Below are 15,917 nucleotides of genomic sequence, written 5' to 3' on the forward strand. Positions count from 1 at the left end.
AACACACAAAAATCTGAACAATACATAAACCACAAAATAAACAAAAAGTAGAGAATCCAAAACTCAGTACACCTAGTTCTAGTCATACATGATTTTTTCTAAATGAAACAACAGAAACTTCTGATAATAAAAACACAGGGGGAAAAAAAAAGGCTGCTTTTGTCAAAATTCAAGACAAAATTTATACTCAACCACTGGTCGGGGTATAAATCAATGTAATCTTTTTAAAGGGCACTTTGGTAACATCTACCAAAATTCTAAATATACATAGCCTTTGACCCAGTAATTGTATTGCTAGAAATATACCATATGGGCATATTTATATAAGATTATATAAGATATATGTAAGGATATTCACACCTAAGCCCTATTTATAGTAGCAAAGTAATAATTATTACAATAGCCTAATATCCATCAATAAGAGACTGGTTCAATAAACTGTGGTGAATCTATTAATGGAATATTTGTAGCCTTCAAAAAAGAATGGGGTTGCCCCTCAACTGAACTTCTCACACTAAATTCCAAAGACATTTCTCATCTGGGCTACTGAATGACATAAGACAGTATACACCAAATGCAGAATTCCTTTTTGTGTTATTTTTCTTCTAAAGGCCTGGAGCAAATCACTTAAACCATAGCTTAATAATGCCTGCAAAAAGCTAATTTATTTGGTCCATTGCATAGCTTCCTGTGAGCTAACTTAGTAGGAGGATATAATTTTGAATATCTAGAAGAATGAATGGAAAGCAATTATTCACTCATTCACTCACTCAATAAATATTATTGAGCATGTGCTATTTATCAGAAACTGTCCTTGGCACTGGGAATAGAGTGGTCCCAGACCTCATGGAGTTTACATTCTAATGGAGACAGATAAGCAAATAAACCAGAATAGATCCACTGTGATTCCTGCTACTTAGAAATACAAAGCAGTGTGAGGGTATTGCCATTATATGTAGGATGGTCAGATAAGGGTTCACCGGTAACATACCATTTGAGCATAAACCTGAAGAAAGTTAGGGAGCAACCCATGTAGGTTTCTAGGAGAAGAGCAGTCCAAGTTCAAAGCAGTTCTGTGCTTCAACTGGAGTGTTTGAGGAACAGCAACAAGACCTGTGTGACGATGCAGACTAAGGAAGTGAGTGGTAAGAGACGAGCTCAGAGAGACAACCAGGAGATCATGTAGGACATAGAGATAATTGTAAGGATTTTGGCTTTTAATTTGAGTGAAACGAACAATCATTACAGGGGGTTGAGCTGAGGACTGCTGGAATCTGACTGACATTTTAAAGGATTACAAACCACTATACAGAGATTAGATTGTAAAGAGTAGAAGGGTGGAAACACAAGAACTAGTTAGGAAAATTTTGCACTAATCCAGGCAAGAAATGGTGGCAGCCCAGGCCAGGATAGGAGAGCTGGAGGTGGTAAGAAGTCAGATTCTGGCTATGTTTTCAAGGTAGGGTCAAAAAGATTTGCTGGTAACTGGATGTGGACATAGCAAAAAAAGAGAGGACTCCAAAGATGACTCAAAGTTTCTCACATAAACAATAAGAAAGATGGAATTGCCATTTACCAAAATAGGAAGAACTGTGGGATGAGCAGGTTTTGGTGGGAGGAGGATGATTCAGGGGACTTTAGCTGGTCTTCTCTAATTATCACTTCTCTGTTAGACTTCTGACAGGCAATGAATAGCAGAAAACTCTGCTCTCTTTTCAAAGGCCTGGAGTTGCAAATGGCACAGTTATATGCTTTGAAACCAGATAAACAGATTCTAATGAAACATCAAGAAGCCCAACCTCAAAGGCCACCCCATCTCTTTTATGAACAAAGGTGACAGAAATACCTACAAATCAGTATCATCTTTATCAACACTTTCCTGCAAGTACGGTAATATCAAGGTGTTAAGAAACTGGTAGAGCTACAGATATTATGCAGAATAAAAACACAATCAAGGACCGTTTTTATCTTTGATCTTTTCTGCATCTATAGCCCACCACGCTTAAAAACTGAAAAGTCAATTTAACACCTGGTTAAACAAGAAGCTTTAAGAAGCTAAGAAACCATCTGATAAGAACAGTATTATCTTCTGAAAATTTACTGAGAAGTACCACATGAAGGAGCCACTGTCAGCCGGGCCCTTTAAAATCTCAGCAACTATGGCTCAGTTGTCAGAAAATTTAAAATAAGCATGCAAGTCTCACAATTAATATAAGCAGGTAAGCAGAATAACATTAATGAGCAAATCAAACAAAACAAAACATCTCAAATAGTATTCCAGAAAGAATCTAGGGGGAAATCAGTGAAATTAAATTTAAGCCAAAAAGTCATCAATTTCTTTTACAGAAAACAATAATTATGATGGTCCCTGACAGAAGTAAGGAAATAGAATCTACAACCTTAAAAACCTTAAAATATCAAATATCCTTTGTTTTAATTGCATTATGTTAACAACAACCAAAAAGGTAATTAAAAATATTCAGGGCTTCCCTGGTGGTGCAGTGGTTGAGAGTCCGCCTGCCGATGCAGGGGACACGGGTTCGTGCCCCAGTCCGGGAAGATCCCACATGCCGCGGAGCGGCTGGGCCCGTGAGCCATGGCCGCTGAGCCTGCGCGTCCAGAGCCTGTGCTCCGCAACGGGAGAGGCCACAACAGTAAGAGGCCCGCGTACTGCCCAAAAAAAAAAAAAAAATTCAGTTCATGAAATGGTGTAAAGGGCTCAACCCTGGCTGAATGGAAACACAGCCAGCCAACAACAGGCCCACCCTGGTCACTGCATTTGCACACGGCGGACGCTGCCTCATTGAGATGCTGTCCTTACCAACATTTAGAGTAATCTGACTATCTGTTGCTGACTCATAAGCCATACCACTCTTATGACTGGGCTACTATTAGCACACTCTCACTCCTTATTTGTCACTGGTTAAGTGCCCTAGCAGAACCTAACAGATCCTAACAGAGTAGATATTTAAGAAGCAAACTGTTTAAGTGGGAGACTATAGTGTCTTTTGAAAAATGGGAATCCCCTGCCTCAGTCTTAAAAGTCAATATAGAACAAAAAAAAGCTAATAGAGCAGTGAGACAGCTCTGGGTGGAATCTTGGTGATGACTGTGTTAATGTGAGAAAGTTCCTTTACCTTGTAAGCTTTCCCATTTCTAAAATAAAGACATCTTATTATGCAGATTAACTGAAGTGTTGTAGGTAAAACACTTTACATACTGTCTGGCACATAGTATTTCAATAAATATAAGGGATTATTATTAAAATTAGTAGTAATAATATTAGTAATAATAAATACTCATAGAGCTATCTGCAAAAGAAGAAAGACTATTTAATCTTGGTGATTTCAAAAGAAAACTTCACTTATTTTATTACCTATTAACACCTCCTTAAGAGAAAAGGGCAAATAATAATTACATACTGTAACAGTTATACTTATTTATAATCAAAATAGAAAAATTGTGCACTAAGACAGAAATCTCTAAGTAGATATTAAAAGAATAAATAAGGGAACATAACCAAAAGCTTATACAATATAAAATCTTCTCAACATGGCAAAAACAACTGAAGACATTTTGATATTGACATAAACTTTTACTTTACAAATAATTTTTCAAAGTCATACACACTGATGGAACTGATAAAAGGCCTCCCCCTCCAGAACATAAGTTCCATTAGTACATGATGACCACGCCTATCTTGCTCACTACTTTATCCTCAGCACACCACAGGTTCTCAATAAACGTTTGCTTAATGAATAAGACACAGATATTCATAATAATAAATACAAACATACCTAAGTTCATAGAAAACCAGTAAGCTACAACAAAGATTAGCATTTTGTTATTTTATGTTACCAAAGCTCACTGCATTAAAAAGATCAATGTAACCCTTGTTATATTCAGAGGTATTTAAGCAGGTATGTTTTAGAAAAACAATAACAGGAATTCAACTTCTTAAAAAATTAGCTATGCAGAAATCATCAGAAACCACAATTCAATATGCACAAAAAGCTCTAAATAGAGCAAATTTGTTACCAAAAACATGAAATGCTATTGGGAGTGCATACGAAACATCACATCAGAGAATAGGACCTTCCTAAATAACACAACTCTCACCTGAATACCACTCTTGGAATATATGACTCAAGTTTAGATATATCAATATCTGACAGCTGTAGAAAAAAATCAAGTGCAGAAAGAAAGCAACAAAAAAGATAACCAGAATAGGAAAAGATATAAGCTTTCCCTGTTAGAATTAAATATAAATAAAAGTAAATCGTAGGGTCAAAATTAAGTAAAAGAGTTATAAAATAGTCAAAGACACAGAAAGAATAATTCTTGTAACCCAAGAACCTAATACAGTACCAGTCACAGAGTTGGCACTCAGTGAACAATTTAGGAGTAATGACAGGAAACTACTTTTTCTCTGAGTTCCTATAATGAATGTTGTAAAGTTTTGTGATTTACAGATTAAATATTCCCAACTGAGAAAAATAACAACAAGAAAAAAACCCTAAATTTAAAATTCTTAGGGTAAGTTAAATAGTAGATGGCAGCAATATAAAATGTATTCATTTCATTTTAATAACCTAATGGTAACTTGATACTGAATCATTTACCAATGAGCAACACCAATTAACTTATTTTCTTTATTCCAAAAATAAAATGAACATTTATCTTATAAGTTAAATACATAACAATACTCTTTAATTGCACTTAAGCAATAAAATCAACATTGCTTGCCAATAAAAATATTAAAAGAACTCAAAATTTTGAAGAATTGTCCTCAATAACCTTTTAAAAGATTGGGTGCTTTAAATTGATTAACACTGTGGAATTTAAGGGATTATAAACATAGTTTCTAAATGTATGTAAACTTAACATTAACAAAATTATCCAAAGTCTAAATAGAAAACAATCCATTTTCAGTCCAATCATTACCAGTTATCCTTAGACAGCAGGCCTCAGGTTTTCTTCTTTAGGACAAAGCTTCTATTCATTTCATAATTAAAGTTGAATTATTTTAGGTAAGAACTCGCTAAGAACTATTCTAAAGCACGCAATACCATTTTCAGGGCACAAAATAAAAATGGTTCTGAATTTTAATTCATATCTTGTTTTACCCAAACACAAAGGAAAATCTGTGACAACAACTGAAGGATTATTTTCCACCTTACTGAAGAGACATGTTTTAAAATTAAAAACGATGAACAAATCTATCTACACCGTAATTCATTTTTTATATCAAACAGCTGCAGACCCTGTAATTGAAATAATGTATCTAAGGTTACAAGTGAAAAGTGTTAGGTATCATTCTTGAAGTGACAGATTAAGTTCCTAATCCAGTTAAAGTAACAGCCATATTTGTAGTTTAACATAAATTAAGACCTTAATTATATTTGTGACCATTTTAAACAAAATAACAAATTCCTTTGTACCGGGCAATGTAATTTATATCAAAGCCAGGTTCATTTTCCAAACCAATCTATTTCACACTGCAGAAATACTCTGGTATAATGGTATAATGTAATTCTTGTAGAATGTTGAAAGAGTAGATTCACTAAAAGCACAGAAGAGGTTTGAAGATAAATGAAGATGCTATTCATTCAAGGGTAATTTCATCTTAGAACTATATGAAAGATGTTTCGCTCACACGGGGTAGCGTATGGTCTCAAATTTAAGTGCATTTTCAGCTCAAATATAATGCTGCTAGATCGATTACATTGATACGTATATCTAATCATGAAGAATTCTAGCCTTTTTCTGTTTAAAAAACAGACTGTCATTTTCTTCATCTTACTGCTATGTCTTTATTGTTCTGTTTAACAGCAACAAATCTTAAAATCCTGCTTGCTATTTACTTTTTAAAGAGAAAAGTATACGGTTGATACTCTAACTTGCAATCTCTCAGAACTACAGAAGTGTAAATTTCTGCTAAGTTAAATAGATATTTATATTAGCAAACCATTACCCTGTATAACCATTTTACATTATTTCACTAATTACTAAAAATGACAACTCCAATAGCCACCTAATTCTATTTTGAATATACTTTTCACAAATCTGTAAGATTAATTTAAATGTTTTATATACACCATACCATTTATGTGTTGAGGGATTAATATTAATACTGAGAATTTTTTTAATCTGCTAAATTCTATTTGCACTTTAAGTTCACAGACATCCTTCCTAAAGGTCACATTTTATACATTTAAATCATTCCAGGTGTTTTATGCATATATCACCAAAATGCTTTATAATACTTCTGATATAAAAAAGGTAATGTAATGTAACACATTCAATCTGAAGAATTTAAATTCAGTGATATCAAGGAAACATCTGCAGCCTCTATTTTGCTCATTTTAGAACACTGAAAAGGATCCACTAAATTCTCTCTGTCCCTTAGCTTTCCTTCTCCTAATCCTGAAAGTGAACACAGAAGCCTCATTTTGCAGAAAATGATCAAAGTGGAAGGGATAAACAAACTTTAAAAAACTAAGATTTTACACTTTATAAAACTTTAAGAAAGTTATATCAATTTTAAAATGTTTTACATAAAATAGTATTCTATTAATTCTCTATTAAAATAAATGTATCACTGCATTCCCACCTATTGTATTTATATCAGGTTTAAACTGACACTTAGAAACTACATACAACCATAAACAAGTTGTTTAAAGTAGAAAATGTATTAAACCAAACTGAAAATTCAAAATCATTTCCTCTAAAATTCTATAGGTAAGTTGTCCACTGTGACCATCTGAATGACACAACAAGTTTACAACAGCTGTAATTTCATAATCACAGTTCTTTCTCCAATGCAACAATTGACCTGCAGTCCTGAAGGAGAGATACTCCTCTTTCCTGTTCTTCCCCAATCACTACATTAAGATGTTATCATTTAACTTCAAATTAATATGTCCACCTAAAAAGCATCAATTGTGAAAAGGAAAAAGCAAGGGTCAGCTAACTGCTTATCAGCAGATCTGGCATGTTAGTGTTCATGGCCCAGTATTAATGGGGCCTATAAAAATGCTGACATTTTTAATGATTAAAGTTGGGGGAGCATATAGAGAGGCAGGTTCTCAATGGAATAGCTTAAACTATATTTTCCTACTGTTAAAATAGGACTTCGGTCTCCCAATTTATTTCCTTTTGTACCAAAAGTAAATAATTATTTGGGGTTATATGACTAGATATAATGTTTAAAAAGCAAAACAAATTTTTTTATAACAGCCTATGTTAATAAAAACCACAAAACCTGAAGGAAAAAAAACAACATATTCAACAGAAAGAACACCGTTTTTTTCTGTTGTGTTCCCTTTCATTTTTAGAGATTAAGTAGTTATTCACAAAGGATAGGAAAAAATAAGAATATTATTTCCTTTAACCTCAGCTTAAATGTTATTCTTACTTGAAGTAACTAAAAAATGAAGAAGTAAAAAGTAAGATTACTTTTTCATTCAGCATTCTAATAATCATCAGTTTGAGACACTAAAAAATAAATTCAATAACTAAACTTTTACAATATTTAGATTAAGCCATACAAAAAAGGAAAACAGGTTTCTTTTTAAATTGGCTTCATATATATATATAATATATATATATATATTATATATATATATATATATAATAAACAAAAATCCTTTCTAAAACTTACTAGAAGTAACATTTTATTATATAAAGACATTCACAAAATACGTATATAAATCTTTGAAGCAAAAATTGGCACTAATTCAGCAATCAACATCATCTTGTAGTTCTATTGCTTTCACTTTTTTCAAAAGAATTTCCCATTTATTACCTAACTTGAACTTCCTAATAACCCATAACATAGGTAATACTACCTTTATCACATCTCAGAGATCCAAAAGCTGCAACATATCTATCTCTCACATCTTAATGTAATCCGTAAATTGTAAGATATAATTCACTAAGAAATGTCAGAAATGATTTTTGAATTAAGTGTCTACTTATTTTTGGATAAAACTCCAAAGGTCTGTGTCACTGGACTGGACTGGTATGCAGCAAAGTGTTACAAGGGTGGACTCTAGACCCAGACTCCCTGGATTTGCATTCCAGCTCTGTCAAGTACTAATTATATAAGTTTGGGCCAATTGCTTAACCTCTCCGCCTCAACTTCCTAATCTGCAAAATGGAAATAATAATGCTACCTACCTCATATGGTGCCTGTGTGTAAGCATTATCTATGATACCTAAAGTACACAGAACAAGACCTGGCGCATGGAGTAAGGGCTGTGTACATTTTAGCTTCAGTTATTGTTGTTCTTATTAATATTATCTGCAGAATGGGGATTATAACAGCACTGATGTCATACAGTTATTATAAGGATTAAATGAGTTCATAAGAATTAAGTGCTCAGCACAGTGATGAGCACATAGTAGGCACTCCACTAGTGCTGTTGGTGTCTGTTTACCTCCTCAATTTCTAGGCTCTATGACCTTGGCCAGAGCTTTCCTGAGCTTCAGTTTCCACATCTTTAAAATGAGCTTAATAATAGTGCCCTACACTAGGGTTACGGTAAAGATTGAAGGAGATACCACACATAAAAGCTCTCAATAGAGTGCCTTAGACAATAAAAGCATTCAATAAATATTCAACTTTAAAACAAACCTTATTTAGTATTATTAAAATAATGCCGGGGTTTGTTTGAATTCAAGCACTCTATATTAACAACTTTTAGTTACGGAATGAAACAATGAATATAAAAATTATTAATGTTCATACAGATTTAAATATGTCCAAAAATAACTCTTACACCTAACATTTATTTTAATTACTTTAGGCATTACAAAGCCGGCAAGCTTCCATTCCTGATGCTGACACTGATTATGTATATTTCTGTCAAAGAATCAGGAAAGAAGGAAATAATAACCAATGTTCATTGCATGTTTACAATATGCCAGGTGCTTTTCTAAATGCTTTAATTTTTATATATATTTTACATATTTTTTAACACATTCAGTCTTCATAACACCCAGTAGGATAGCTTCTATTATATCTCCATTTTACAGATGAGGAAACTTGAAACAAAGAGTAATGTTTAAGGTATTTGCAACAGAGACCAACCACCCATTTCATTTGTGGAATCTGCTATAAAAGACAACATATACTGAATCAGTAAAGACATAAACTTCTTGAAGAAAAATCAAATGAAACATTTTCTGCAGAAAACTTTGAAGTCCATATGCATTTGCTCATACAGTATTTCTGGACATGTGCTGCCCAATACAAGAGCCACCAGCTACATACAGAGTACTTGAAATGCGGTTGGCAGAAATTGAGATGTGCTGTAAGTGTGAAATACACAACAGATTTTGAACTTAATATAAAAAACCCAAAAAACATCACATTAATAAATTATGTACTGATTACATGTTAAAATGATAATATTTGATAATATTAAATAAAATATATTATTAAAATTAATTTCACCTGTTTCTTTTTACTTCTTTTAGTGGGGCTACTGCAAAATTTTAAATTACATATGTGGGCAACATTATATACATTATATATCTACTGGACAGTTGATTTAGGTTTAGGGGATGAGAGGATAGTAACAGAGAATTGTTATCAAAATTCTTTTACCAACCATTACAAGCTTCAGAGCGGAAGTAATATTATGAAATAGAAGATTTCTCTCCCCCATGTTTGTGTATGTAATACTGTGTATATGCATCTTGCCATATATATGTGTGTGTGTATATATATTTATACACACACACTGCTCATGAGAACCAGAGGAACACGCTACTCTAATACTTCAAAATATTCAACATACAAGATTATTTTATGAGGCAAACACTTCAGGTAATACCAATACTTTGTGGATGAAAGAAGGAAAGCAAATCTAAGAGGAAATAACAGCCATGGGGAAAAAAAAATTTATTTTCTTTTAAACTGAAATCATAAAAGTTCATTTAACCAAAAAAAAAAAAAAAAAATCTAACCACTTAGTTCCAGGAATATAATAAATGCCAATTCTATGTGGTAAGTAAAATTTAAATTTCCTGATGGCTTAACTGGCAGACTACTAAAATATCTGATGCTTGATATCTGATATCTTCTAGAAAATATCCAGTTTATGGATACCCATCACATTGTTTTGATCAATTTTATACATTTAACTGATTCTTCTAAACGGATACTGGTCCACTATATAGAAGAAAATTACTCCATAAAGTTTACATCAGATATCTGGAAAAGTCACATTTATAGTCATGGCTACTATCAGCTGTCAAGTCAAAGAATATTGAAGAAAACCAAGAATTTTTAATATATGCTGGTTAATTTATCATCTAAGTGACATACGTAGGATAACAAAAAAAATTAAAACGGTTATGCAAAATTCTGCATTTTAAATGGTTCTTATTTTCTGGTTTTAATTGCAACTGTGATTTGAGATGCCATGGTGAGAAAGCAAATTAATAAGAACCATAAAAACAGAATTACTAGATAAGGTACACACTAAGATTTCTTTTTTCTTTCCTTCCCCAGATTATTTAAAATGTTAATTTTTTTTAACAGTAATATAATGATATCTTGGTTTGTGCTGAAAACTAGTTAAACCATCTATTCTAGGGTTTCTCAACATTGACACCATTTACATTTGGGGCTGGATAATTCTTTCTGTGGAGGGACTGTCTCATGCACTGCTTCACAGCATCCCTGGTGTCTACCCAAGAGATGCCAAAAGCAGCCTCCCTAGCAGTTGTGACAATCAAAAATGTCTAAATACTGTCAAATGTCCTCTTTGGGGTAGTAATCCTCCCTCAGTTAAGAACTACTGGTCTATTCCTACCCAAAATACAAATGGGACCTAATGAAACTTAAAAGCTTTTGCACAGCAAAGGAAACCATAAACAACATGGAAAGACAACTCTCAGAATGGGAGAAAATATGTGCAAATGAAGCAACTGACAAAGGATTCATCTCCAAAATATGCAAGCAGCTCATGCAGCTCCATATTAAAAAAACAAACAACCCAATCCAATAATGGGAGGAAGACCTAAATAGACATTTCTCCAAAGAAGGCATACAGATTGCCAAGAAATACATGAAAAGATGCCCAGCATCGCTAATCATTAGAGAAATGCAAATCAAAACTACAATGAGGTATCACCTCACACCAGTCAGAATGGTCATCATCAAAAAATCTACAAACCATAAATGCTGGAGAGGGTGTGGAGAAAAGGGAACCCTCTTGCACTGTTGGTGGGAATGTAAATTGATACAGAACTACCATATGACCCAGCGATCCCACTACTGGGCATATACCCTGAGAAAATCATAATCAAAAAGAGTCATGTACCACAATGTTCAGTGCAGCTCTATTTACAAGAGCCAGGACATGGAAGTAACCTAAGTGTCCGCTGACAGATGAATGGATAAAGAAGATGTGGCACGTATATGCAATGGAATATTACTTGGCCATAAAAAGAAATGAAATTGAGTTATTTGTAGTGAGGTGGATGGACCTAGAATCTGTCATACAGAGTGAAGTAAGTCAGAAACAGAAAAACAAATACAGTATGCTAACACATATATATGGAATCTAAAAAAAAAAAATGGTCATGAAGAACCTAGAAGTAGGACAGGAATAAAGATGCAGACCTACTAGAGAATGGACTTGAGGACACAGGGAGGGGGAAAGGTAAGCTGGGACAAAGTGAGAGAGTGACATGGACATATATACACTACCAAATGTAAAATTGATAGCTGGTGGGAAGCAGCTACATAGCACAGGGAGATCAGCTCGGTGCATTGTGACCACCTAGAGGGGTGGGATAGGGAGGGTGGGAGAGAGGGAGATGCAAGAGGGAAGAGATATGGGGATATATGTACATGTATAGCTGATTCACTTTGTTATAAAGCAGAAACTAACACAACACCACTGCAAAGCAATTATACTCCAATAAAGATGTTAAAAAAATATATTCACTGTGCCCTGAAGTTATCTTTTCGAAAGTATAAAGATTGAAGATACTATTTCACACAACAGCAAATAATTTACTTGTGCTATCAGTTATCAAGCAAGATTGCTTCTACCACACTTATAAACCCTTCATTCAACAAATATTTACTGAGTACATTTTATAAGCTAGGGACTGTGTCATTAGTATTTGAAAACTAAACTTAAATTTCAACTTCCTTATCCCCCCTGCCAAAATGGCAGTATAAAGTCCATATTTATTAAATATAACCAACTAAGAAGTTCTGCCTCTCAAAGATTACCATAAGAAAGAAAATACACTAGTTATAGTACTAGTGCCTAAAGATAAAATAAAGGTAAGTAAATAAAATAAACAAAATTTATATTCTTGGTAAAAATATATAAATCTTCTAAAAGAAAGAAACTTTAAAAAGCTCATACTCATACAAATAAATTATTGTCCAAACACATTTCTATCTTTTCCTTCTTTCCCTGCCTTAAACGAAATTAAAATGTACTGAATGACATACTATGTATCAGACATAGTTATTAAGCCCAGATGATTATCAACTTGAATTTAAAAAAAACAAGATGACCAAGTGCCTAGCATCATGCCTGGAATGCAGCAAAAGCAGTCCCTCTTCTTCCTTTTCTTTCTGTCCTCAAGAAGCTCACAGTCTCATCTGCAACAAATGTCACGTCTTAGATTTCTCTTTTAAGCTATCTTTTAGGTGCTACACAATAAAATCCTCTTTGTGATTCAAACTATGTAAGCTAACCAAACAGCAACTAAATATGTAAAATGTTTCAATAATTATAATTCCATAATCTACATAAACATCTCTCTTTTTTTTAAGGCAAACGATTCCCAAGTATCCTATATTTCCTATAGAGCAGGTTAAAGTTTACAGGGCCACTAAGCTTTTGGATTACACAACTGTGATATACAACTTGAAGAGTTATTATATTCAGTAAGTGGTCTGGGGATAACAGACACTAATGTAATCGATAAATATATAAGGAATGGCTGGAAAAGAATATGTTTGCTTCATGATTACCAAATGGATTAAGGCTAGAATGAGAAGAATGAGAGAATGATGCTTAAAAATATGTAGTGAATAAAACTTTACAAATAAGTTAGAAAATAGTTTTGTGCCTATAAATGAACATTCACCCCAACTAATCAATACCATCATATCTAGCCAAAAGCAAAACAGCAAATAAAGAAAATGCACCCACAACATAAGTGATGTTTATAAAAAGAATGAATAATGAAGATTTTTATGTTCATTTTACATACTGGCAACAATTACCTGAATAATATTACATAATAAAATTATACTTCACAAAGAGATGTTACACTGATAATGATAAATCACAAAAAATTCTAAACATACAGTATCAGACTGGAGAGGAAAAAAAATTTGCAACTCAAAATTTAAAAAATTACATTATTTACATACTTACCTGCACAGCAAGAGAAGCTGCATTGTCAGAAAGCAAAATTTGCTCCCCTGTGGAAATACAATGAAAGGTCTGAGCCAAAAGCATAACTGCTAAACAAGTAAAATACATTTATAAATGTTTTTATTTTTAAAAACTATTCCTATTTCTAAAAAGAAAATGTAATCATGAAGTTCTATATCAATGCTGTTGTCTATATGTCTATATCAATGTGTGATTATAATTTTGATTAAATTATCATAGTATGTAAATAACAATGAAACAAAACTATTTACTCTGAAACTATTTGATCACTTATTGTATTTTATCAACAATTTCCCCTAAAACTAATTGATCACTTACTGTATTTTATCAACAATATATAATGAAAATCGCTCACTTAAAAACAAATTCATTTTCCAAGTTTTCAAGAAACATTCCTCTTCTTTTCATTAAAATTAAGTAAAATAGTATCTCTACTCAAACCTCTCTAGTTAGAAGTAAAAGCATTCAAAATCATATAAAACCAGCTTACAGTTAATATTACACAGTGTGTCTAGGTCTGTCACACAAAAGAAAGATGACAAGTTCGCTGCAATAAAAATTCCATGCTTAGAAGACTAGGGCTGCTGCCTATTAGTCTTCATTACTTTGCAGTCTTCTGACAACTGTAGCAGGCTGCTGAGCCCCAAATGGGGTCCATAATGTGACCTGATGATATATGAAGAGCTGCTAAAGGGAGCCTGAACCATCCTAGCCTATACATTTTAACAGTTCCTTTTTACTGAGAGCCCACTTTACCACAGGACTTCAAAAATCTGCTGTGTCAGCTATTGGCACAGTAAATCTGCCAACTGCTCCTGCAACCACATCATTTTACACTGCCTACAGCAGCCAATATAATGAGTCAATAATAAACTAAGGACCTTATAGGCCATGAATAGTTGGTTTACACTGGCAGATATAAATTTAGGTAAAATCTCCTAGACAAATTATACAAGGGAATCCCTCCTTTACGTTTTATGTTCTCTTTGCAAAGGATTATATTATTGAAGGGTGTTTTTGGTAATAAATATATTTTGATACAAAGCCATTTTTAACTGAGAACAAGTACCTACCTTTCAGCTGCTGATATAATGTAGCATTTTCAGGCCACGGTTCTGCAGCTGTGGAAACAAAGCAGTGATAATTAGGCACATAGGGCAAAAACATATCAATAACCAACCAAATTAATAATCACATACATTTGCCTAGAGCATTTAAAGTCAACTGCCAAGGATACCTTAAATATGGCAACTAGTCATACTACTTTAGATTCTATGGGAACCTATATAAGCAGGTTAGATAATTTCTTTTAAGTGAATGTTTAGTGGCAGTTTCATTTTTTATGGGGAGGAGGTGGAAGACATCTTGCCCAATCAAAAGGGAAAATTTTAAAAATAAAACAGCCTAAATGCTACTATTCCTTTAGCCTCCTTCAAACACAGACATATCCAAAATGTTACTCATGCATATAAAAAGATACTGAATTTCAGTTCACTATCAAAAAGAAAAATAGTGAAGCAATATTTATAATATTTTACTGTAAACTTTTAACGAAGTAAATTTTCAAGACAACACTGTATGAAAGAATCAAATACATCTCTATCAGGCTGTGCATCTTTCCTAAGCTGGTAGTATTTAAACAGACAGAAGAATCCTGTTGTTGTCTACATTTCAATGCCTTGACCTCACCAACACCATCTCACAAAAACAAAGGGAAGTAACATGATGAAGCAGTTAAGTACCTACAATGTGAAATAGAGCTGCTAAAGCTAATTTTAGGCCTGAAGCCAGGCTTGACCTTGACTCAATTTCTCATCCAGAGAAGACTCCAACTGCAAAGAGAATATTAGCAACCTACCAGTGCTTGGAAAAAGCACTAGATTTGAATTTGTCTAATCAACTGCACTTAAGAAGCAATGCCTCCACTGACAGAATATACAGTATATCATTTGTTGAATTCTTCTTTGTAAAAGCCATAAAACATCAGAATCACCAATTCTAACACTCTAACTATATTTGCTGTCAGCAAGAAAGTCAAATATGAAATTTGATAATAATTGGTATTTTTCTTACTGTGTTTAAATTAATACAGTCTGTGACACAGTAACAAATTATTTTTTAATATATACTTCCAGCTGGTTTTTTAAAAAAGAAACTTATACACATGAAACATTTTTTTCTTAAGACTGATCATTTAAGATGCACTAAAACAGTCTTACGAGTGGGAGGGAGGGGTGGACGCCTTAATTTCCTTTTACTTCCACTTTAGAATGAAAAGAAAAACATTGTATTATTGTAAATTATAAATTTTGGTTTGGTCTGGGCTACACAAAATTAAACTCATACTTAGGGATAATACATGAAGTCACCAAGCAAATAATGGACCATACACAGTTTTGCACACTGTTATCACAGTATTACAGACCTCCCTTGACCTATCATGGGTTTACATCCCGATAAACCCACTGTAAG

General features: G+C 33.2%; 1 protein-coding gene across 1 annotated transcript in view; it reads right to left on the reverse strand.

Annotated features, from left to right (window-relative positions):
* The window catches only part of MTX2 (metaxin 2), a 63,444-nt gene that overhangs the window by 26,420 nt on the left and 21,107 nt on the right, over positions 1-15,917 (reverse strand). Inside the window, exons 2-3 of the mRNA XM_081243055.1 lie at positions 14,519-14,566; positions 13,425-13,471 (exon numbers count right to left, since the gene is read on the reverse strand). Of these exons, the coding sequence (XP_081099181.1) occupies positions 13,425-13,471; positions 14,519-14,566 (95 nt within the window). The remainder of the gene's footprint in view (positions 1-13,424; positions 13,472-14,518; positions 14,567-15,917) is intronic.

The sequence above is a fragment of the Mesoplodon bidens genome, assembly GCF_964165515.1.
Source record: "Mesoplodon bidens genome assembly, chromosome: 8".
In the NCBI taxonomy this organism is placed as follows: domain Eukaryota; kingdom Metazoa; phylum Chordata; class Mammalia; order Artiodactyla; family Ziphiidae; genus Mesoplodon; species Mesoplodon bidens.